This window comes from Saimiri boliviensis, chromosome 6 (assembly GCF_048565385.1).
Source record: "Saimiri boliviensis isolate mSaiBol1 chromosome 6, mSaiBol1.pri, whole genome shotgun sequence".
Lineage (NCBI taxonomy): Eukaryota > Metazoa > Chordata > Mammalia > Primates > Cebidae > Saimiri > Saimiri boliviensis.
The window spans coordinates 53455144-53479036 of record NC_133454.1 but is presented as its reverse complement, the minus strand read 5'-3'; the positions used below and the strand labels follow the sequence as shown (position 1 = coordinate 53479036).

General features: G+C 49.8%; 1 protein-coding gene across 1 annotated transcript in view; it reads left to right on the top strand.

The window, feature by feature from the left end:
• Positions 1-12063: 12063 nt before the first annotated feature.
• TMPRSS13 (transmembrane serine protease 13) overlaps positions 12064-23893 on the top strand; it is a 29156-nt gene continuing 17326 nt past the window's right edge. Inside the window, exons 1-2 of the mRNA XM_039471523.2 lie at positions 12064-12290; positions 22799-23138. Of these exons, the coding sequence (XP_039327457.1) occupies positions 12270-12290; positions 22799-23138 (361 nt within the window). The 5' untranslated portion in view covers positions 12064-12269. The remainder of the gene's footprint in view (positions 12291-22798; positions 23139-23893) is intronic.

Below are 23893 nucleotides of genomic sequence, written 5' to 3'. Positions count from 1 at the left end.
CTGGAATCAGAAGTTTAAGGGAACAGCTGCTTAGAAGAGAGGATCTCTGATGTTCCTTCTAGTCCCCACGTTCTGCGCATCTGATTGTTAATAGCCGCTGCACACTTAGTCTATGCGGTGGCTCTACCCACATGATCTCATTTCATACCCACATTCCTATATAGTAGATCCTGTTCTCCTGCCTGGGTTACAGAGGAGGACAGAGAGGCTTGAGAAGTCGATTATTTGCTCCCGGTCACAGACCTTCCACGTGGTGGTTCCTGTATTCAAATCCAGGTCTGCCTGACTCAGAGACCAAGGTCTCAACCATCCATTGCCCATACTCCTTAAATCTGTAGTTCTAGAAACCTAGACTCTCCTTCTGGTTACTTTGAAGAAAGTATATGTGATGTAAAAACCATCTCATGAAGGTAGAGCTATGATTCATTCAATCAGGGTTATTTTATAGGACACAGTAATTTTTCTTTGTGATGAGAAGACCAGAGGAAGCAATTAAGTTATTAAGCAACTATTTGTTTGACACATAGTAGAGATTCAATAAAGACTTATTGATTGACTAACTGATTGCTTAGATTTGTGTTAGACCTTCTGAGAAGATGCAAATGAATTACATCAATCAACTAGTAAGTATTTATGGAGTGCATGGTATGGGCAAAGTACTGGTCAATGTTAACAAGCAGACCAGACTTCTTTGGATTTTTTAATTCTTTGGATTTTTTAATTTTTTGGCAGTTAATTCAGATAATAATACTGTCCAAATGGAATGAAATACATCTGTGAATCCAGCTTGACAACAGCAAGTTTGTAACATTTGCTTTAGACTTTCTTAACATGTTTAGAGAGGCCCAGCACCCAAGGCTATTGAAAAACTTATGATTAAGAGAAAAATTGTATAATAAAGTTGTACAATACCATACACTACCATTTTCACTGATGTTGTCTCATTTAATCTTTACAACCCGAGATAGATGTCATTCTCCCTGTTTTGTGGATGAAGAAACTGAGATTTAGATAGTAAGCTTGTCAGGAGTGTACTCAGAATTCCAACAGAAGGTGGAGGAAATTGTGCACCCTACAGCGTTTTAAAAAGCCGTAATCTGGTCTACATTCTGAACCATTATGTTATATTGCCTTGCAGATAGGGAGCTGTTACGAATAGAAAACCAACCATAGAGAAAATTGGAAGCTTGTCTACACAAAGCATTTTCAAGTAACACTCCCCAAGAATCTCTGTGTGGACAGACCTTATTGAAAGCTTCATGAATTCTCTGGATGAAGGGATGACGAAAACGTTTCCATGTCTGATGGTGATACTGAATTGGGAGACTGGACAGAGAGCACAGGGCAACATGAAAAGCAGTTTCAGAAGTCAGATGGACTTGGACGCAAACCCCGTTTCTAGCACTTGTCAGCTATGTGGTCTTGGGCAAATTATCCCCATTTTATTTTATTTTATTTTATTTTATTTTATTTTATTTTATTTTATGTTTTGAGATGAAGTCTCACTCTGTCACCCAGGCTGGAGTGTGTAGCACCATCTCAGCTCACTGCAATGCTTGCCTCTTGGGTTCAAGCAATTCTTGTGCCTCAGCCTTCTGAGTAGCTGGGATTACAGGTGTATACCACCATGCCTGGCTGATTTTTGTTCTTTTTTTTTAGTAGAGATGGGTTTCGCCATGTTGGGCAGGCTGGTCTTGGAACTCCTGATCTCAGGTCTCCTAAATTGCTGGGATTACAGGCATGAGCTACGGACCCTTTTGGAGGCTCGGTTGCTTCTTCGTCTGTAAAATAGGAATAAAAGTATCTATGTATAAGGTTGCTATGAAGACACTGCACATAAAGAGCTTCAATAAACATTAGCTATTGTTTTTCTAGCAGCAAGGCTCCAAGGTGAGGAGGGCAAGGATAAAGGGGCATGAGCCTCCTCACTGAAGGCAAAGTTCCTGAGGGACGGGTACAGAGTCAGGCTGTTCCTGCTGTGTTTTAGTGGCCCGAGCAGTATTTGGACCATGACAGGTATACCAGAAGGAATTGTTTATGGAATGTGTAAAAACTAAGCAAGATTCAGGGGCTGAGTGAGTAGGTTTTGATTTGCTAAAGTGGAAGGGAGAAATCTCTGCAAAATGCTTCATGACTCTCACCTTAGGGCCACAGGCCCCGAGCCACATATTTTGACTCAAGGAAGCAGTCCAGGCAGTTATAATAGACAATTTTGAATGGAGCCTACTTATGGGCCGTCCAAGGTGGTCACAGCCAGAAGGACCAATGGAATCTGGATGTTTTCGGGGAGGATTTTGGAATTCAGCTGAAAACCTTTTCCTCTCCTTGTGTTGCGCCCCTCACTCAGTGCTTTCATGGTTGCAGGGACTCTATCAGGAGCTGCCAGAAACATCCTGACTCCTCTATTTGGGAAAACTAAGGCTGAGAAGGAAAATAATAGAAATCTAAACCCTCCAAGGCTGAACTGAATTTGGACAGGTTAGAAGAGGAGCATCTTAGAACCCACAAGTATTGTGTGAAGATAACTTGTAGGAAGATCTGTTTGCAGAGAGTTTTAAACTTACAGTAAGAATGTCTAATGTCCTCATAGTACCTCAGAGATCCCTATGCTCTGTTTCACAAATCACTTGATCTTTAGGGGACAGGCAGAGCAGACATATCCTTGCTGGATCACAGTTGAGAGAACTAAAGTGAAGTGATTGACCAGGGTTCCACTTCTGGGGAGTAGCCAAGCCAGGGCTGGACCTAGGCCATGATGTGTTGCCTCTCAGAAGTGCTACAGGTTGGAAGTAAAGACAGGTTCCAGGGAAGTTCATATCTCTTTTTCTTGAGATGGAGTTTCGCTCTTGTTGCCCAGGCTGGAGTGCAGTAACACGATCTCGGCTCACTGCAACTTCTACCTCCCGGGTTCAAGTGATTCTTCTGCCTCAGCCTCCCGAGTAGGTGGAATTACAGGTGCTTACCACCACACCTGGCTAATTATTTTGAACTTTTTAGTAGAGATGGGGTTTCACCATGTTGGCCAGGCTGGTCTTGAACTCCTGACTTCAGGTAATCCACCTGCCTTGGCCTCCCAAAGTGCTGGGATTATAGGCGCGAGTCACAGCGCTCAGCCCGTGTTCACATTTTCATGAATGTTGTGTCTATCGTAGCTGTGAAGGGACTGTGAGGCTGTCTGGAATATACTGTTAATGTTGCGAAGGGCATAGCTTTGGAGGCACTTCGCTGCTAGTCTTAGCTAAGCCAACAGTCCTGTGGCTTTGAGCAGGTTGTCAAGCCTCTCTGGGCTTTAGCAAGAATGTTACCTGTCCTATGTATCTTGGAGGATCGTCCTGAGGACAGATGAGGTAAAGGAAAATAATGTGATATTACAAATCTTAATATCACACTGGAAGATATCACTAAAGGTCCATTGGTACCTCTGCTGAAGACAGCCTCCCGGTCCTGTTTGCCTGTGGGCCTGACTCCGTGTGTATAAGCTTCTCTACCCAGGGACAAGTCAGATTAAGTTGGGTTAAAGGATGCAGAGTACACAGGCTCCTCCTGAGAGCTAGAGCAGGAATGTAACACTCGGGTTAGTAAATGACCTTGGATTTTGTTCCACTTTTCTATGTGCACAGAAAAAAAAATCATATTCCTTTAGATTAATTTGTTCTAAGCAGAAAAGTCCTTTGAGAGCTGAAAAAGCAGAAAGGCTCATGTTTTCTTTCCAAACTCTAAAAAACTATAAGAAATTAAATCGTGTAGCTGCATGCCCAAAGATCTGAAATTTATTACGTTAACTAGGCTTGAAGTCTGGGTAACTTTGTGTGCTTTTTAAATGATTCACATTTGGAAAGCAAAAAAATCAAAATGCGTTAAATTTCCCTTTCACTGAGCAAACAATATAAGTGTCTGTCTTTGGGTGACAGTTGACAAAACCTAGCATGATTAATATGAGGACCTGCAGGAGTTCACCTTCAGTGACTTCACACTCATCACCTGCTTGGATAAAAACACATCTGTCTGAAGCAGCTGAGAAATGAAACTGGGAAAGGAATGGCATCAAAATCAAGTATTTCTTTTCAAATCCTGTGAGTTATAAAGAGGATAGATAAAGGTTCTTACAAGAATGTACGAGTTTAACATTTTGAATTTTATTATCAAAACAGTAGATTGACATTAAGAAAATTAAAAAATACAATGACTTATTATACAGCTCCGTATCAGCTGACACGGTTATGGTAAGAACATAGATGTGGAGACAGAAAGCATAGCTTTGGAATCTATCAATGTAATGAATGTGAGAATTAGCTCCCTCCTTCTTAAACTGTTGACACTGGGAAGCGTATTTCTTTGAGACTTTGCTTCCTTGTTGCAAAATGAAGAGGGTAGTAACAACTGTATTCAACTGTGCTCAGAGGACAAAATGAAATAATATATGTGCTAGCACTTTGCAAATGTGAGTTATTATTTTCTGATGTTCTTTGTATTTTTATCCATTAAAAAAAATACATGTAGTTTCTCCTTATAATTCTTGTTTATTGCATCTTACACCTGTTTTTGCTTTCCCTCTGGTTCTGACCATCCTTCTGTGCCTGTCTTTCTGGGCAGTATTTAGGGACATTTTCTTCTTCCTCAAACTGTGACTCTGTGTCCCTCCTCAGATTATCTGCTTCAGGTTCTTTGGCAAGGAGCTCCAGATCACCTGATTACCGTTGTCAACTTCCTTCTTTTGTGCCAAATCTCTCTACTTAGAGACTCTAGTCTCTCCAGAGTTGAAAAGGACCTCACTTTTTCTTTTTCTTTTTCTTTTTTTTTTTTTTTGAGAAAAGAGTTTTGCTTTTATTGCCCAGGCTGGAGTGCAATGCACAGTCTCGGCTCACTGCAACCTCTGCCTCCCAGGTTCAAGTGATTCTCCTGCCTCAGCCTCCCGAGTAGCTGGGATTACAGGCATCTGCTACCGTGTCCGGCTAATTTTTGTATTTTTAGCAGAGACGAGGTTTCACCATGTTGGTCAGGCTGGTCTCAAACTCCTGACCTCAGGTGATCTGCCCACCTCAGCCTCCCAAGGTGCTGGGATTGTGAGCCACCATGCCTGGCCAGGACTTTTTAAGATGAGAAAGCTGAGGTCCAGGGGTCACCTGGGAGGAAACTGCCCTGTTTAGAAGTAACAGTCTCAACAAAAGCCCAGGCCTGAAGTCTTTGGCCAAATCTTTCTTCACCAAATCTCTAGCAAAGGACCCTTCTCTTTGGACTTCAGATCCAAAACACGTATCTTGGCCAGACAAGGTGACTCACACCTGTATCCCAGCACTTTCGGAGGCCAAGGTGGAGGATCATTTGAGGCCAGGAGTTGGAGACCAGCCTGGGTAACAAAGTCAGATCCTAGCTCTACAGAAATTTTTTTTTTTTTTAATTAGCTGGGCATGGTGGCACATACCTGTAGTTACAGCTACTTGGGAGGCTGAGGTAGGAGGATGGTTTGAGCCTAGGAGGTTGAGGTTGTAGTGACCTGTGATTGTGCCACTATACTCCAGCCTGGGTCACAGAGTAAGACTGTCAAAAAAAAAAAAAAAAAAAAAAAGCACACATCATAATACTCTCCTCTTCTGTTCAGAGTCCTATTTGTTGTTGAAACCATGACCAAGTATAGTATATATGTATATATATATGTATATACACACACGCATATGTATACGTACATATATTTACATATATAGTGGTGTGTGTGTGTGTGTGTGTGTGTGTGTGATCATATGAGGGCACTAGGTACTAGGTCCTGGGCCAAATGTGTCATACAAGTGATTTCACTGAATGGACAGAAATACTCTAAGAGGAACCACTATCCCCATTTTATGGATGAGGAAAGTGAGGTTCTGAGATGGCCATTAGCTTGCTCAAGGAACATAGAGGCAGTATATGGCAGCTGTCTGACCTTAAAGTCCCTTCTATAAACCACTCCACACTCACCGCTCTGAATGTTCCCTCCTGGGGCCTGTCAAGTGCCCCTGGCAGCCTCGAACACCAGGCTGTCTCACTGTCTTTCTTGTAGCCTCTGGAATCTCACCTCCTACTGGAGAAAGCCTTCTCAGATGGTTTGAAGGGAGTTCAAGATGGTCCTGTCTGAAGGTGGGATTCTCACAGTCACAGTAGTAAGCGACTCTCACCCTTACCTGCTCTGTGAATGTTTGACTCCAATGTGTACAGGTGGACCCATGCTTGTCCCTGCCTGGCTTAAGCCCTGTCAGCATCACGGGTCTTTTGGCAGCTGCCTCATTTCTGTGGAAAAATTAGCAGCAGCCCACTGGGTATTTCCAGTGAGCAAAGGTGGGTTTTATGTAAAGAGTCAGAGTAAGCATGTGTAAACATGGCTGCGGCCCACACTACAGGAGGGCTGTGGCCCATGGGCCTTGTTTTGCAGAAATCCGTGCAGGGAGGGGTTGGAACCACCTCACAGCAGGAGCAAGCAGAGGAACAGGTCACAGAGCTGTCACCCTCGAGTGTGGAAAGGGCTGTCTTGGGGAAGCAGGATTTGACTTCTGCTGTGGGTCTCCACAGAGGGGAACAGGGAGCTACAGACACACAGTCAGGGTGAATTACAAGGAAGAGCAGCTGGGTCAGATCTGTCTTTGGAAACAGGTGGTGCCTACTCAGTCAGAACTGTCCCCAGATGGAGCGATCTGGGCACAGGCCGAGCAGCCACCAGACAGGGGTGATGCAGAGGGTCCACCCGAGAGGGCTCAGCTGCTCTTGCCTGGGAGGTCCTGGAGGGCAGGGGCAGCCTCCTCCACTGTCCATTGCATACTCTTCCAGAGGATAGGGGCCAACTTGGCTGAGGCTGCCAGGGTCCTGCCAGAGGCTTCTTATCTAGTTTATCCCATGTAATCATGGATTTATTTTATTTTATTATTTTGTTATTTTGTTTTATTTTTAGAGACGGGGTCTGGCTTTGTTGCTGAGGCTGGAGTGCAGTGGTGTAATCATAGCTCATTGCAGCCTCAAACTCCTGGGCTCAAGGGATTCTCCCACTTTAGCCTCCTTAGCAGCTGGGACTACAGGCATGTAACACTGCCTCCAGCTAATTGGATTGATTGATTGACTGACTGATTGATTGATTGTAGAGACAGTATCTCGCTTTGTCCAGGCTGGTCTCAAATTCTTGGCTTCAAGAGATCCTCCTGCCTCAACCTCCCAAAGTAATGGGATTATAGCCATGAGCCACTGCACCCAGCCTTTAATCATAGATTTTTGATCATGCAATGAGAGGAATGCCGATTATCAGAAGAAGAGCAGGGATTTGTCACTCTCTGTCCCGTGTGGCCCTGAACAAAACACAAGGGGGCAGTAAATTCCATGACTAAGAGAAACAGTGTGGCCCCTCTCTGAACCACAGACCTGCTGGGAGTCATCTGGTGGTCTTTTGGTTTCCTGCCCACACTTGTTTCCTGGGTTCCCTTCTGGGTGTGCCAGCCCTTTCTCCCTCCCCTTTCCTCTTTATCCAGGGGAGAGGCCCAGTATCTGCTGGAGATAGGGAACCTTAGAGTTGCCCTGCCAGCAGAGTCCCCGGTGAGCCTCCCTTAGAGTTGCTGAGAGGCTAGTTGGGGACCAGGGACTTCGTATGGACTCCCGGTATGGGCTGTTTTCTCTTGGCTTGAATAAAAAAATCTCTCCATGTGATCTGGCCTCCTCTTACAGTATTCAGAGGACCTAGCACCTGATGTGAGTCCTGGGGCCGTGGCTCTGCTGGGCTGTGCTCAGGGTGAACCCTGAGCATTAAATCTTAGGGCAGATTTGGATGAGATTCCAGAAAAGGGAAAATTAACCTCTAGTGACAGGAAGCACTCAGTGATTGTCTGGAGCTGGGAGGGAGGTGGAGAACTGACTGCAAGAGGCGGGAGGAAACCTTTTGGGGTGACGGGGTTGTTCTAGATCTTGATGGTCACAGTGGTTACATGGGTGTGCACGTTTGTCAGCATCCAATTGTTAACATTATTGATGCATTGTTAATTTAAAAACCAAATCTTAGAACAGATTGTAGCACGTGTCCATGTCCAGCAAATGGTTAGATAGGCATCGGTTTGCTTAATTCTGTGGTCTCCTGTTCAGCCACAACAAAGAATATATAGACCATGCAGATGCGTGGAAGACTGAAAATGAAGTAATACTGCACAAAAAAGGAGGAGCTCAGATAGAGATTCACGGTGAAGACAGCAGCTCTCTAGAGCTCTGTGCAGAGAGAGGGCTCACCCCCTGGGAAAAGACCTCCCTTGCTCTTGGTTGGCCCGGATGTTTTGAGCAGCTGGGATAATATCCTGCAGAAAGTAGAAGGAATAGTCCGGGGGAAAATGGGGCCCTGCTAACATGTAAGTAATGAAAAGGGGCTACCGAATCCAGATGGAAAGCTGATCCTGTCTCTACTTAAAATGCTGATATTTTATTCACCTTGGACTTTTTCCATGAATGACAGTTTTAAAAATATCTCATTAAAACATGATTTATCTCAGGCGTCCCCAAACTACAGCCTGCGGTCCACATGCGGCCCCCTGAGGCCATTTATCCGGCCCCCCGCTGCACTTCAGGAAGGGGCACCTCTTTCATTGGTGGTCAGTGAGAGGAGCACAGTCTGTGGCGGCCCTCCAACGGTCTGAGGGACAGTGAACTGGCCCCCTGTGAAAAAGTCTGGGGACGCCTGATTTATCTGGGCACTCTCTTCAACTGTGCAGCTTGAGCAAGTGCCTCACTTCATCACTGACGTCCAGCGCCAAGGGAAAAGCAGGAAGAGAGAACCAACCTCTAGTCTAGAGAACTCAGCACCGATCAACCATCTGCAGGCCTGGAGTGGGGAGAGATGTGGCTAGGACCACAGCTGGGAGGGACCCGGGACTGCCCTGGAAGGCGGAGAGGGGCCGGAGAGACCTGCCTGGGGCTGCAGCTGGGAAGACTGCTGGGCTTGGGGGGGCGGGGGCATGACAGACCATGGGAGCATTAGGTGTGCTGGGCCCAGGAGTGGCTCCTGATGACTCACTCCCTTGAGGGTGGCCCCAGTGTCTCCCCTTGGCCTGCTGGGCCTCTAAGTATGTCGTCTGTTTCCCGGCTGCCCTCAGGCCTGGAGGGAAATCCATCTATTGTGCCAAAAATAGCGGAGAAGCTCAGAAGTGGGGTGCAAAGTGGGGAAGGGTAGGCAAGGGCTCCAAGTAGGGAGTTGGGAGGTGATTCTGGGTGAAGCTTCTGATAGACCCAGGAGGGAGGAGTGCTGCCCGAGGTGGGAACTCCAAGGAAGATAAGGCTGGAAATAGAGGTCCCAGAGCTCTGTTTCCCAGGCTGGAGCCCCAGGAAGGACCTCCCAAGGCACTGGGGTAGTGGTGGTTAGAGCAGCTATGGAAGTGGAGAGTTTAGTCTCAAAACAGTAGTGAGATTTTCTCGCACTCAATCTCCTGGCCAGCTGCCGGGAGATGTGTGCTTGGTTGCATGCTGACATTTTTTTCTGTAAAACTCCCTCCACTCCACATGGAAATCATTCCCTGGTAGGAAATGACCAGGGCACTAATGGGCCTGATGGCTGGCCTACACTCTCCCTTGGGGGTTGAGGGAGTGGAAGGTAGGTCCCAGGTGCTGCTTCCAACCTCTGGATGCGGAGTAGCCAAAGGCGGGCCTGGCAGGTGTCTTTTCAGAAGGCAACTGGGGAGCTGGAGGGAGAAAGCTAGGGACCAAGGCCAGAGAGAGGGAGGCAAAGGAAAGGATGGGAGTCAGAGAGAGCCTGAGATTGTACAGTCAGGAGGACAGCAAAGGAGGCCGGGAGGAGGGAGCAAGGGAAGGGCCAGGCCAAGGTCAGGTGTGGAAGTACAAATCGGTGCAGGCTTCCGAAGCCAGCTCTGTTGGGGGCGGCATCCAGATCGTGGCGCTGCCCCAGTGCTGGCCTTCACTCTGGAAATAGGAAAACCACCAGCAAGGGATTTCATGCTTCAGAGTCCCCCCTACCCCCCACCCCAACACATTAATTGTGTGTTCTCCTAGGGCAGGGCCCCTGCCTTTCTGTCCCTTGCCCACCGCCCTCACTCCCCAGCAGCCACTGTGTGCCTGGTGCTGAGCAGTCAATGCTTGCTGAGCTGAAATGCTGTTGGCAGGGATTTCACATGGGTCAGACGGCTTGATCAGCGAGGACTCTGGGACCAACCAACTTGTGTCTCTGATGGAAACCAAGGAAAAGAGCAAGAGGTGAAACTGACATTCCTTTGCAGCCTGTCTAGTGCCGCAGGCCAGGCACTTCCTCCGGTTCTACATGTTCTCGTTTTCCGATGGTGAACCCGTGAGACCTTGCAAGTTCCCCTCGGAGTTAGGGTTCTCATTCCTCCTGACTGGCCCAGGGCCCTGAGCCTGAGCTCTTTCCCTATGTTGGTGGGACCTTCAGAAAAGGAGGCTGAGGTTGCCCTTTGGAGGCCAGTGGCCTGGGTGGGGGATGACGTCGAGGTCCTCAGATCCGGCCTGGGCGTGCCAGGGCTCAGCAGCAGCCAGAGAGGGGCGGGGCTCCTCTCTAGGAGAGAGGGAGGAGGAGGAACTGAGGACATGAGGCCAGCCTGTCCTCTGGAGGATGGATGGGAGGGGTCTCTTTGTCACGGTGGGCTAGTGGATGCTGGATGCGGCAGGAAGGGGATGTGGCCTGTGGTTGAATTCTGCTCTCTTCGCAAGCCAGGGAAGTGGCTCCAATAATAAGCCAAGATTAGAGAACTCTAGGGTCCCTGCCGGGGCCTCCAGGGGTTCTGTCCCCTAGCCTCCTGCCTCTGGGTTAGATTTCCATCAACACCCTAAGCTGGGGCACAGTTTCCACTGTAAGCTAGAAGTTTCTGTTTTCTTGAGTGTAAATGGGGAGGATAGTAGTCTCTTCCTTTTCGTTTTTGCTCAAACGTCACTGCAGAGAGCCCTCTCTGACCATCCTGTTCCCAACTGCCAGGACTCCGCCTCCCCTGCCTTCTCGATCCTTTGGCTGTCTTATTTTTCTGAACAGCACTTCTCACTTTCTAGGAGGCCTCATAACTGATTTATTGATTTGTGTCTGCTTTTCCTCCCAATCCCCAAGTACTAGAGCCACAGGGCAGGGGCCTTTGCCTATTTTATTCCTGTGACCCCAGCACCTAAAGCAATGCCAGGCACTCTGTACATGTTTGTTGAATGAATGCGTGAAGGATGCGTGTTTCACAGGATTCCTGGCGTCTTAAGATTATTGCTACTGCTGTGTTGTTTGCTGTGTGACTTGAGCACATTCCTTAGTCTCTCTGGCCCTCTGTCTCTCCATCTGTAAAATGAGAAGATTGAACCACTAAAGATCTATGAGCTTCCTTCAGACTCTAAAATCTTGGTGGCTCCGAATGCTCAGGAAAGTTCTTCCCAGACCCCACCAGGACCTCCTTTTTCTTTTTGCAGTTCTCAGCAGCAGCTCAGCTGGGCTCGGAGGCCCGAAGCACTCCTTTTGTAAAAGCCCTTCCTCTACTTCTTTTGACTCTGAGGATCAGAATGGGGTATAGGTTTGGGACCACGAGTCAGTCCACTATTTCTTGGAACAGTTTCCATTCAGATATTTATGTTTTATTCCATTGACTTTGATGTGTGGTGTCTAGCACTTAGTGTTTTCAATAGAGGGCAATTCATGATTGCATAATTGAAGGTCATTTGATTTTCATTTCTTTGTCAGGAGTTTCATAAAAATAAACAGAGTTCAGGAAAAAAAACAACTGCCAGACCATGTGCCCAGAGACCATGTGCCCTGATTTGGGATTTGGACACCTGGTTCTTGGGGATGAAGGTTCCCACTGTCCAGCCATAGGTGGGGCTCTGTCCCTGGCCTGGAACATCCCCTATGGGGATAGGGTCATCTCTCAGAGGGCTCGGGAACATCTGTTTCAGGGGCTCAAGTCAACAGGACCAAGACCATCCTCATGGGGCTCTGCCCTTTCTCTCAGGGCCCCTCTGAAGAAGCAGCTCAGAACACTCCCTGCTTCTGTGGGGGCAGTTTCAGGAGTAAAGGTAGCTTCATGTTCCCATATTCAGGTATTCAGTATTCGCTGAGTAACTGGGATGGCCTCGATGAGGGGTGGAGGAACAGGTCTGGCAAGTTCTGTGTTGTTTATACTGGGAATTACTTCACACATCCCAACTGGCTTCCCCGCCCCATTTGGTAGGGGCTGGCCCTCAGCCCTCCAACCCCTTTACCCCACATGCCTGGGAAGCCGGGGGCCAACATGGATCTTCTCTTGGACATCAGCTAAGCCTGGAAGACTCTTCCCTCGGAGACCATGGAGAGGGACAGCCACGGGGTGAGTGTGACCTCAAGCCTCCCAGCGTGGAGGAAGCAGGGCTGGGGCTGAGAGACAGGTGAGACGGCCACCTCTGTGCTTCAGATTTGGGGGAAACTGCTGTGCTTTTACTAGTTTGAAGCTATTTAGGATCAAGATCTTTTGGTCTCCTTTTAACATGGCTCTAAAAGGAGCTCCTGGGAGGAGAAGCTGCTGAGATTTGGGGTCTGGCTGGGGAGCACCCCAGGGCTGTGTGGCTGAGTTCATAGATTCCTGCTCTGTGGCTTGTGAGCGTTCCTACCAAGCATCCATGCTGTTACAGCATCAGCTTGGCTGGTTGGGAATCCAGGCTAATCTACTTTCATCTCATTTTTGCCGGTTGTAAAATCAAAAGCATTCTAACTGGAATTCAGGGTCACCTTGTCTAAACCCCTCACTATACTCCAAACCTTCCCAGAAAACTGACTTTCTGGGTGCATTTAAGGTTTTCAAGGAGATGTTTCAACTTCCCTTTGTCACTTCTTTTTGGGCTTCATAACTTTCATGCTTGGGAAGTGCTTCCTGATATTTAACCACAAGCCCCGCTGCCCTCAAGTTCCTTTCCTCAGCTGCCCTTGGGAGTGGGAGAGAGCAGCCAGCCCGACCACTGTGGGAACGCCAGTCACACACACGTGAAGGCTTCCAAAGATTTTGTTCTTCTGTGCCTCCACTTTCTTTTCTTCCAGGAAATCCCTTTCGTGCTCTCATTTTTCCTTTAGGTCTTGTTTTATGCCCCTCTCCAAATTCTTTGTGCCTCGCTTAGAGCCTGGGACTCTGGGGAAAATGGGCTAGCACTGGGTTTGGGAAAGATCAGCTCATCCTATGTTCTGGCTTATAGTTGGATTGTGGTCGATTCTGAAGCCCCAGTGTGTTTCTGCAAAATTACCCATCATTTTTCCCACCATTCTTCCAGCCCTCTCTTGGCTTTTCTTTCCCAGGATACCTCCCTTACCCTCTGTTCTGGGCTCCTTGGTTTACATCTCTACCTCACCAAAGTCACTTGGCTCTAGGCCTTAGGGGGTCAGAGCCTCTCATTGTTGAACAGTAAGGGTGGTACACAGGGGCATGCGGAAGGTGAACCTTCCATCCTCCTTGGCAATTTGCTGGGAGTCTAAACTAGATGGTCCCTAAACTCAAGAGGGAGAAGGGCTGAACTATCTGAAGGGTGGCTATGCTCACACTGGAGATGGATAGTAGGGTCCGTCCCTGAGACAGGGTGATGGGGCGATATCTTCCCAGGAAGCTCATCTCTTCAGAGTCAGGGAAGGTTGCTGGAGGGGGACAGGACAGAGAATAGACTTCACTGGGGAACTCTGAATTAATCTATGAAGTAAGTGTCAAATATTATGACAGGTGCCATGTTTATTCTGAAAAAGGATTGTCCAAACTTATCTTGGAATGGAAGAATGGAATCACTACATCCTTATTTAAGGTTCTCAACTTTACCCCCATATTTAAGATGGAAGCCCCAAGTGAGTGAGCCTATAGCTGGGGCTTGTAATCTCATCTGCAGCAGATTTCTTGAGACTGATTAACTAGGGCCGGGCGCAGTGGCTCACGCCTGTAATCCTAGCACTTTGAGGCCGAGGCAAGCTGAGGTCGGGAGTTCGAGACCAGCCTGACCAACATGGAGAAACCCCGTCTCTACTAACAATACAAAATTAGCCAGGCGTGGTGGCACATGACTGTAATCTCAACTACTTAGGAGGCTGAGGCAGGAGAATTGCTTGAACCTGGGAGTCAGAGGTTGCGGTGAGCTGAGATCACATCATTGCACTCCAGCCTGGGCAACAAATGAGACTCCATCTCAAAAAAAAAAAAAAAAAAAATGATTAAATAGGAGTGGGCTGGGAGAAGCTGGCCACCTGAGCTTGTGCCTTCTCCCTGAGGGCTTTATTGCAGAGAGATGCATTGTGATTTCTGTCCCTCAACTCCAAAATGTCATCAGGAAAATGGTGGCCAGTGGGCTGGAGCCTGATGGCACTCCTCTAGCAGCTGCTGGATCTTCAGAAAGATCTTGGAAAAGAGGCGGAGAAGGAGCTCAGCTTCTGATATTCAAAGAAAGTTTCATGTTGTGTTGGACAGAGAACTGACCACATTCCCCATCAGCTTTGGGCAAGCCACTTCGCCTTTTTGTACCTTAGTTACTTCATCTGTAAAATGGAATAATAATACTACCATCAAAAGAAAAACATTGGACAAACTAAATTGAACAAAGTTTAACTGAGCAAAGAATGATTCTCAAATGGAGCAGTCCACTGAAGAATAGATTCAGAGAGATTCCCACACAGCTGCGTGGTTGGAGAGGATTTACGGACAGAAAAAGGCAAGGGTGGAAAACGGAAGTAAGATACAGAAACAGCCTTATTTGAACACATTTTGAATAGTCAGTTGCCTTTGATTGGGTAAAACTTGGCGATTATTAACAAGAGTAGGTTACAGTCTGTTTACACATCCAGTTGAGTTATAGTTTACTATGTACAGAGAAACCTTTTGATCCGAACTTAAAATATGTAAGGAGGCAGATTTAGGCTAATCTTACTTTAATAATACCTACCTCAAGGAATCTCAAAATAGCGTCTTTCCCATAGTAAGGCTGATTTAGAATAGCATCTGGCATAGAGATAGATAGAGAGAGAGAGGGAGAGAGAGAGAGGGAGAGAGAGAGAGTCACAGAATGTTGAGATTTATCACCACTGTGTAGAATTTGGTGCTGGTTCCTATAAATTTCAACAAATATCTTCTTCCCCCATGTATCAGCTTCCTACCTACCAAAGAAGAGGGTTAGACAGATCCCCCCCGCCCCTGCTGCCCCAAGGCTCCTTTCTGGTTCCCTGATCGTCCGGAATGACAGAATGGGACGACAGGTACGCCACACCAGATATGTCCATTTGTTCTTGACAGTGCATATTTTGTGCTTTTTCAAAGTGGGTCACGTTTTAAATTCTTAGACAAGTGTGATGTTGATTAAAGAAAGACTGAAGTAGACCCATTGATGAAGCAATATTCCTTTGTGGAGTGGATTTTCTTACGTTGGGCCTTCTTCAAGTGGAACAGGTTCCAAATCAGCTCAAGGCCACAGGTGCTAGGGACTGGTGAGAACCACCCGGGGGCCCAGTGCTGGTCCAGGATGAGGCACCCTTTCCAGAGGGGGCTGGGCGGTTCCTGAGATAGCTCCCTCGCAGGCTCCAGTCACTCTGCCATCTCCCAGCCCCAGGCACCCCAAGGACTCTGGCGCCTGTCCTTTGCCGCTGCAGGTATGTGGCCCTCGCCTTGTCCTCTATTTCATGTTGTCATGGGTGCAGAGCAGACCTCCCTTGGCACAGCCACCCTGCCTTCCCCTGCATTGTCCCCTGAGCCTTGGCAAATGTGAGTGGAAGTGTGTGGGAGTGTGTGTACTAGGCCCTGGGCTGAGGAGCTGGGTGGGAAGGACGACTGATGTAACAATGGCCACTTAGCTTAAGTGTCTTGTTTTGGCAAAACAGCTTCCTCTTGGTATAGCAATGATGAGGATGGATGCGCCTGGCCAAGTGGGCAGGGCACTGGTGGTGCAGGCACAGGGGAAGCCACCACAGGGAACTCCGGCCTCAGCAGTCAAGTGGAGGCCTTGACAGCACCAGATGGGGGCTGGTTCCTCTAGTAGGGAAGCATCACCCAAGCTTTAGAGGGGCCCCCATTATGTACCAGCACTGAGCGTGTCCCTACCCTAGGACTGGCAGCAAGAGAAGGCACGGACAGGGAAAAACTGAGGCAGCAAGTTTCTGGGCAATCAAATATTTGTTTGGCGATAGTGGGCACTCCGTGTTCTTTACAGCATTTGATGAACGAAAGAATGAATGAATGAACGAATGAACAAGAAGGCGTCTTGACTCTGGTCTAACAGGGCTCCCCCAGACTTTTTTCATGTGCACAGGAGGCATCATCACCTAGATGGATGTCAACACTTACCCTGGCCGGTGACTTTCAAGTTCTTTGTAGCAGCTGCCGCTTTTGTTCCAATGAACGTTATGTGGAGTCCACTGTGTGAAACTGGAAGGTCAATCTTCTCTGTTGATGCAGGGTGAGGGCTCAGAGCCCACCACAGTCCCCAGGAGCTGGTCTCCAAGCTACCTCCATGGAAACCGAAATGCTCTGTGGAACCCCGTTTGAAAATTGCTGAAATTGTCCAACACCCTTATTTCGTAGATAAGGGAGCTGAGACCCACAGGAGGACATGACAGTCCCCAAGGTCACAGGGCTGGCTAGGAACAGAAGTGAGGTTCCCCGTGCCTCCCACCCCCAGGACAAGGCCGGCCCTGTGGCTCTGGCCCCTTCTGGAGCTCTGTCTGCCTCAAGGGCTGACCCGAGTCCCTAAGGGGTGCACTTCGTGTGTGCTGGGGATGCTGGTGGTGGTGGGTGAGGAGCGAGTAGGGAAGATGCCTGTGTTCTGAGAGGAGCCTATATTTGTGGAGTTTCTCTGGGTTCAGGGAGGGGGAGGGTAGGAAAGGCGCTGGGTACCTGGAGGTACAGTGAAGCCTGGGTCTAGCAGTGAGGAAGGGAAAGAAGTCACCCAGTCCTGCCCAGCCCTCGCTGGGAAGGGGTCAGGCCTCCCCTGCCACAGCCCAAGGACTCCCAGGTTCCCAGCAGGCGAGGAGGATTTTTAGGCTCTGTCAAAGAGAGCTCCTGATCTTTCCTAGTGCCCCCAGTGCTTCCAGAAGGGATTAGGGAGGGGGGTTTCTTCCTGTCTAGCCCAGAGTGCTGGGTTGTTGGCCCATGGTCTCCTTGTGCCCACCCTATGATGCCCAGTGTCACTGGGAAGGAGACACTGCCATGAGGGCCTCTGTCTGGGAAGGGACATCCTTGCTCATGGGGGCTGGGAAGGGACAGATTGGGGAGAGCAGAGTGTTGTGCAACAGCCCAAGGATGGGAGCCAGAAGATCAGGGTTCTAGAATTGGCACTGTCGCCAGCTGGCTGTGTGACCGTGAGCAAGTCACACAGCGTTTCTGGGCCTTCATTGCCTCATCGATAGCATAAAGGGTTTGGGTAGGTTTTCTTTTCCTTATTTGTCTTTGAGATGGGTCTTGCTATGTTGCTTAGGTTGGTCTTAAGCTCCTGGCCTCAAGCCATTCTCCCACCTCAGCCTCCCAAGTAGCTGGGACTACAGGAGACCTTCCAGTTCTGCCAGCCTGTGATATATCCAGCCCCGGTGGTAGCTTTACAAAGGGATGGCCCAGGGGCAGTCGGCTTAAACTGGACTTAAAGGGACCCTAAGGCCCCTGCCCTCAGGCCATGAAGATATGTCATCTCGTCATTACCGCTGCTGCCTGCTGGATGTTCTTCGGGACTAGCGGGTGAGCTTTTTATAGGGTCATTCACATTGCAAGCCCAGGCTCTGTGGGACCTGAGATGCATATTCCCCAAGTTCAGGCTGCTGCTTATGGCTGGAGAACCCTCATTATGCAGAGCCTGGGGCTCAATCCACAGCGGCAGCCCCATAACCACTGACATGAAGCAGCCATGAGCCCAGATCACTCAGCAAAGACAGACGCCCTCTCCCTGGCATCACTGGCTGGACCCCCAAAAGGTCCAGGAGAGGCCAGGGGTCGGACATACTCGGGGGCTGGCTAACTTACTACCGTCCCCACCAGGTAACAACCTAAGGGGCAGAGTCTGCACCTGAAAACCCGAAAAATGTCGCATTCACCTCTCAGAGTAGGGGGGATCTACCCCTGGGAGAGGTGGTATTGAGAACACTGGGCTGGAAGCAGAGGGCCTTGGGTCTTAGTCCCTCCTCTGCCTTAAGACGGGCCTGAACAACTTTGGGCAAAGCACGCAAATGTTTTGGGCCTCTACTTCTCAGTCTGTAAAGTGGGAGTAATAATTCTTATAGACGTCTGTCCAGGGACAGGCTTTGGAAAGACTCCCAGAGCCAGGGGCTGCTCTGTTAGCCCTCCCTGACTTGTCCCTCACCACCTTCCTGTGGACCCCTGCCCTGCCTTCCTGCCATGCTGCCTCCTGCCCCAGAATGTCTGGAGGGTCCTGAACAAGCCTTGGGTGAGCTGCAGAGGCACAGCCAGGTGGTAGCGGTGATTGCCTGGGGTGTGGGCCGGTTCCATGGCCTGGTAAGGGCTTACAGCTGTGCTACTGCAGCGGGTAACCTCAGAGACCTCCCCAGGGGTAGGTGGGGAGGAGAGGCAGGGCCAGGAAAGAATGGTTGGCAAGGTTAGGCCAGGGATGTGGCTCAGAGTTGAGCGTACTTCCCTGCTCCACCCTGTGCATCTGCCCCTGAGCAGGCCGAGAAGCCTTTGGTCTGCAGGCAGGTCGTGGAAACGCCGGGACACGTCAAGTCATTTCACTTCCACTCCCCAGTCTTTGGTCCACTGCCAAAGGCCAGGATTTGGGAAGCTTGGGCTCTGGTCATGGTTCTGTTCCTTGTAGCTTGGAACCTTGGATAAGAAGTCTCGGCTATGAGCGGTGGCTCACGCCTGTAATCCCAGCACTTTGGGAGGCCAAGGCAGGTGGATCACTAGATCAAGAGACCGAGACCATCCCGGTCAACGTGGTGAAAACCTGTCTCTATTAAAAATACAAAAATTAGCTGGGTGAGGTGGCAAGTGCCTATAGTCCCAGCTACTCGAGAGGCTGAGGCAGGAGAATCACTTTGAACCTGGGTGTCGGAGTTTGCAGTGAGCCAAGATTGCGCCACTGCATTCTAGCCTGGTGACAGAGTGAGACTCCGTTTCAAAGGAAAAAAACCCTCTCCTCCCCTCCCCATCCCCCATCTGCTCAAGGCCTCTACTCTGAGGGGGAAGTCAGACCTCTGGTGGGAGGCTACAGTCTCAGCACTTGTTCTCCAAGAATTGGGGAAAGGAAATGAGTTAGTGCTATTAATAGGTTAGACATCAGGAAGAACTTCCAGTAGCATGGGGCAGCAGGCTATGAAGTGCCTAAAGAAGGTTGGTGTGGAATCTCTTATTCTGATGATCCCCAAAGATGAGACGTCTTCTTGATGTCTGGGAGGGTTTGGGGTGAGGGTCAGGGTCAGAGGGTGGAGCAGGGGCCTCACTCTGGATGCTGCTCTCTGGTCTGGGGCTGCCCTTCCACCCTGATGTCCCTGTTGGGACTCAGTTCTCTTCATGGGCAGTTCTCTTTCAGGTCTTGAGGTTCCAGGACTCTCCTCTTGCCCTGGTCTGGGGGGCCAGCCACTTTCCACCTGCCTCCCAGGCTTTGACAGCAGAGTACTCACCTCCACCAAGACCAGGGCTAGATGCCCCCAGACTCAGGGCATGCAGGGCCCCCATCCCATTTTTGGTTGTATCACCCCTTCTGCAGCTCCTGGCTTTCCACCGTGTCCCCTCCCCGCCAGTTCCCTCTCTGGTCTGACTCGCTTCCACTGCTCTAGCTTTGCAGCTTTCCCCAGCTCCCTCCCCACACCTGCCCACCCATTTTCCTCTGGGTCTCTTCATAAGGAGGCAGCCGGGGCTGGATGGCAGGGTCCTGTTCAGCGTGAGCTGCCTGAGAATCAGAAGAGTGTGCTAGAGTTCCTAAAGACCACCAGCTCATTCGGGGGTGAGGTGGGCTCTTGAGTCTCTCTGAGCCCCAGGTCCTCATTCCTGCCCAGCTTGCTAACCGAGGGACTTGTGAGAATCAAACCACATAATGGTGCAAAACTGCACGTGCATGCCCCGAAGAGACACAGGTAGGTCCCGTGGACATTTGTGATACTGTAGGCCAAGACCCTCCTTGCTCCTAGCAGGCCTGGTTAGAATCTGAGCTGTCACTTACCTGGTGTGTGAATTTGGGCATGTTCTTAACCTGCCTGGACCTCTGTTTCAATACCTATAAAATGAGGCTATCTGTACCAACTACAAAGAGCTTTTAAGAGGTTGGAATGGGATCTGGTAAAGTGCTAGTGGGCTGTTATCTTTATCATGTTTTGACACACATTTATAGACCAGGCTCTTTCATGTGTATCACCTATTTAGGGGGGTGAAGGAGGTAAGATCTGCCCGTTTTACACGTGTGGAATCAGGCTCTGAAGGATTATGTCACTTGCCCAGGAAGTGCAGCTGGGAGTGGAGGCAATCATATTCAAACAGATTTTTCCATAGTAAGCCCAACACTCTTACAAACAAACAAAACTCCACTATCAGCTGGGTATGGTGTCTCATGCCTGTAACCCTAGCACTTTGGGAGGCTGAGGCAGGTGGATCATTTGAGGTCAGGAGTTTGAGACCAGCCAGACCAACATGATGAAACCCCATCTTTACTAAAAATACAAAAACTAACCAGGTGTGGTAGTGGGTGCCTGTAATCCCAGCTACTCGGGAGGCTGAGGCAGGAGAATCCCTTGAACCCAGCAGAGGTTGCAGTGAGCCAAGATCATGGCATTGCACTCCAGCCTGAGCAATAGGGGGAGATTCCAGTAGAAGAATTAGCTGGAGCTGGCTCATGCCTGTAATACTAACACTTTGGGAGGCCGAGGCGGGTGGATGACCTGAGCCCTGGAGTTGGAGACCAGCCTGACCAACATGGAGAAACTCCATGTTGGGTGTAGTGGTGCATGTTCTTAACCTGCCTGGATCTCTGTTTCAATACACATTCCATATTGGGTGTGGTGGTGCATGCCTGTAATCCCAGCTACTCTGGAGGCTGAGGCGGAAGAATTGCTTGAACCCAGGAGGTAGAAGTTGCAGTGAGCCAAGATCGTGCCACTGCACTCCAACCTGGGCAACAAGAGCGAAATTCCATCTCAAAAAAAAAAAAAAAGGAAAGAAAGAAAGAAGAAAGAAGGAAGGAAGGAAAGAAAGAAGAAAGAAGGAAAGAAGAAAGAAAGAAAGAAAAAAGTAAAGAAAAATTAGCCAGGCACGGTGGAGCACACCTGTAGTCTCAGCTACTTGGGAGCCTGAGGCAGGAGAATAGCTTTGAACCCGGGAGACGGAGGTTGCAGTGAGCCAAGATCATGCCACTGCACTCCAGCCCGGGTGACAGAGCAAGACTCAAAAATCAGACAAAACCCCATCATCACAGCTGCTGCTCACCACACCCTCACTGTGTGTGGGGCATTTTACAGGTAAGATTTGTGGCTCCAGTACCAGGAAGCAAGGTGCTTCTCTCTAGCTTACAGATAGGAAACTGAGATGTAAAGAGTGAAGTCACTTGCCTGGGGCATCCAGCCACCTTAGAGGCAGGCCAAATTCCAACCTGGTCTCTCCAAGCCGGAGCACCAGAAGACCCACCTGACCCCGCTGCTCCGGACCACTAGGCACCTCCTGGTATTGGCAGGTCATAGGGCCCAACTATGGGTCACACGGGAAAGTACTACAAGACCAAGACCCCTACAGTAACGCCAGGCCCTATTCCCGGGATCCCAAGATGTTCCAGGCCCTGCAGGCCCCGGGGCCCCATTCTTAACCAATCTCACAAAGGCAGAATGAGCACTCTGTATGTGTGGCTCACGAGGACTGTGCCAGGAAGCTCTTCTGACTTAAGACGGGCAGGGGACTCAGAGGCAAATAGGCATGGGGGTAGAACACTGACTCTGTGATTCTGCAAGCTGAGATCTGAGGCTTGGCTTCCCTATCTGTAAAATGGGCTTCCAAGAGTACCAACCTCCCAGGGGTGTGGTGAGCACCTCGTGAGGCCACAGACGTGAAAGTTTATTATAAACTCTAAAGTGCTATATGCACATGAGTGATTAGTATTTTATTGTCCCAGCTTATGGGAATTCCCTCTGAAGTTGGGGAAGACTCAGAGTGTGCACAAAATAGGGAGGGAGATCAGGCAGGCCGGTGGAAATGCCACAATGCCAGCATCCCTGGCAGGGGCTGAGGCCCAGGCCACCACCAGAGGGAAGGGCAGGGTCTTCGGCAGCTGAGGCTTGTCCATGTTACGGAAGGATCTTAGTCTGGCCTTTGTCCAGCATTCTTTTTCTCCCTCTGATGAGCTCATGCTGACTCTCAGCCCCTTCCGGTGGCAGGTCAGGGATTTTCTTAGCTAGTGCTTTTCACACTTTTTGATTACAGCTCATAGTAAGAACAGTATTTTATTATCTAACACACATACATGAAAGAAAAGGATGAGGATGCAGGAGGTGGAAGGGAATGGGGCAGAGGGGTCTTTACTTTCCCCATAACGGACCACATTCCCTTGATCTGAGGTCTCCGAGTGAGTGACCAGCCCAGCAACCTCTTCCTTTGACCCTTCCTACACGTGCGTAGCCTAAGCGGGTGACCCCCAATCCCCGGGCTCATGGCCCATTGCCCTCCACCCAGCTCTGTGAGTCCTATGTGGCAGGGGAGCCCCTAGGGGAGCTGGGAGACAGCAGGGTCTTTGAGCTTTCATTCTATCCTTGGACACAGTCCTTCTCTCAGATGCTTCCTTGAACGGGGGGCTTTGCTCAACCTCTAGCTGCTGCCCCAGAGCATTCATCTCCTAGTGCAGCACAGCTGAGGGCTGGGGTGGGTTGGCAGGGGAGCAGCCTGAGGGATGCTCTTCCATCTGCTTTCAGAATGCATCTCCGGCAAGGACATCTTCAGCCCGGGTGTCTCCAGCCCAGGCACCTCCAGCGGGGACACCTCCGGGCCAGGCATCTCCAGGCCAGGCATCTCCAGCGGGGACACCTCCAGCCCGAGCATCTCCAGCCCGAGCACCTCCAGCTCGGGCATCTCCAGCTCAGGCATCAGCTTCCAGATCCTCATCCAGCAGGTCCTCATCCGCCAGGTCAGCCTCTGTGACAACCTCCCCATCCAGAGTGTACCTTGTTAGAGCAACACCAGTGGGGGCTGTACCCATCCGAACATCTCCTGCCAGGTCAGCACCAGCCACCAGGGCCACCAGGGAGAGCCCAGGTAAGGGGGACGCTGCAGGGAAGGCAAGAGAGATGGGAAGCAGCCCACGGGCAGGGAGTAACTGTCAGAGCCGATGTGATCTGCTCCTCATAGCAGATAACAATTCGTGGGAGGGGAGGTAGCAGGGGTGGGCAGTGAGGGACCTGGGGGGTGAGGGAAAAAGGAAACATATGAAAACCGGAGACAGTGGAAAATTAGGAGCAAAAGGGGTAGGTGAAAATTAGGAGCAAAAGAAGCCAGGACCAACGAAAGCATGTCACCTTGGAGTCTGCACAACCCAGATCAGAGCGCTGATTTCAATAGCAAGGTCCTGCGGTTAGTCATAGCATTCTCTCCTTACACCGTCCTGCGTGTCTGCCTAAGAAGCTGGGGTCTGCGGTGGGGCAAGGTCATGATCAGCGGGCCCATCTGTGGGTGGCGGAGGAAAAGGAGAGATTCTGACCAGGCGCATACATCCATCCCCACTCTTCCAAATTGTGGGTTGCATGGTTCGGCTACTAGGGAGTCAGAGAGGTCGAATAGGCCTCGGGGACTGGGTCCGTCCTTAAGGAATCAGTGTTCCTGCCCACCCCAACGCTGCCCTGCTCCCATCCCAGAATTCAGACTGTCTCCACCACCACAGTACACACAGGCCAGTATCATCCAGGATGATACCTGGCTTTGGAGGATCATGTGAAGTTTGGGGCCCATCCCACAGTCCTGCCCTCTCTGGGGCGGGTGAGGTGCTTGGAATTCCTACTCTGCCACTAACTCAC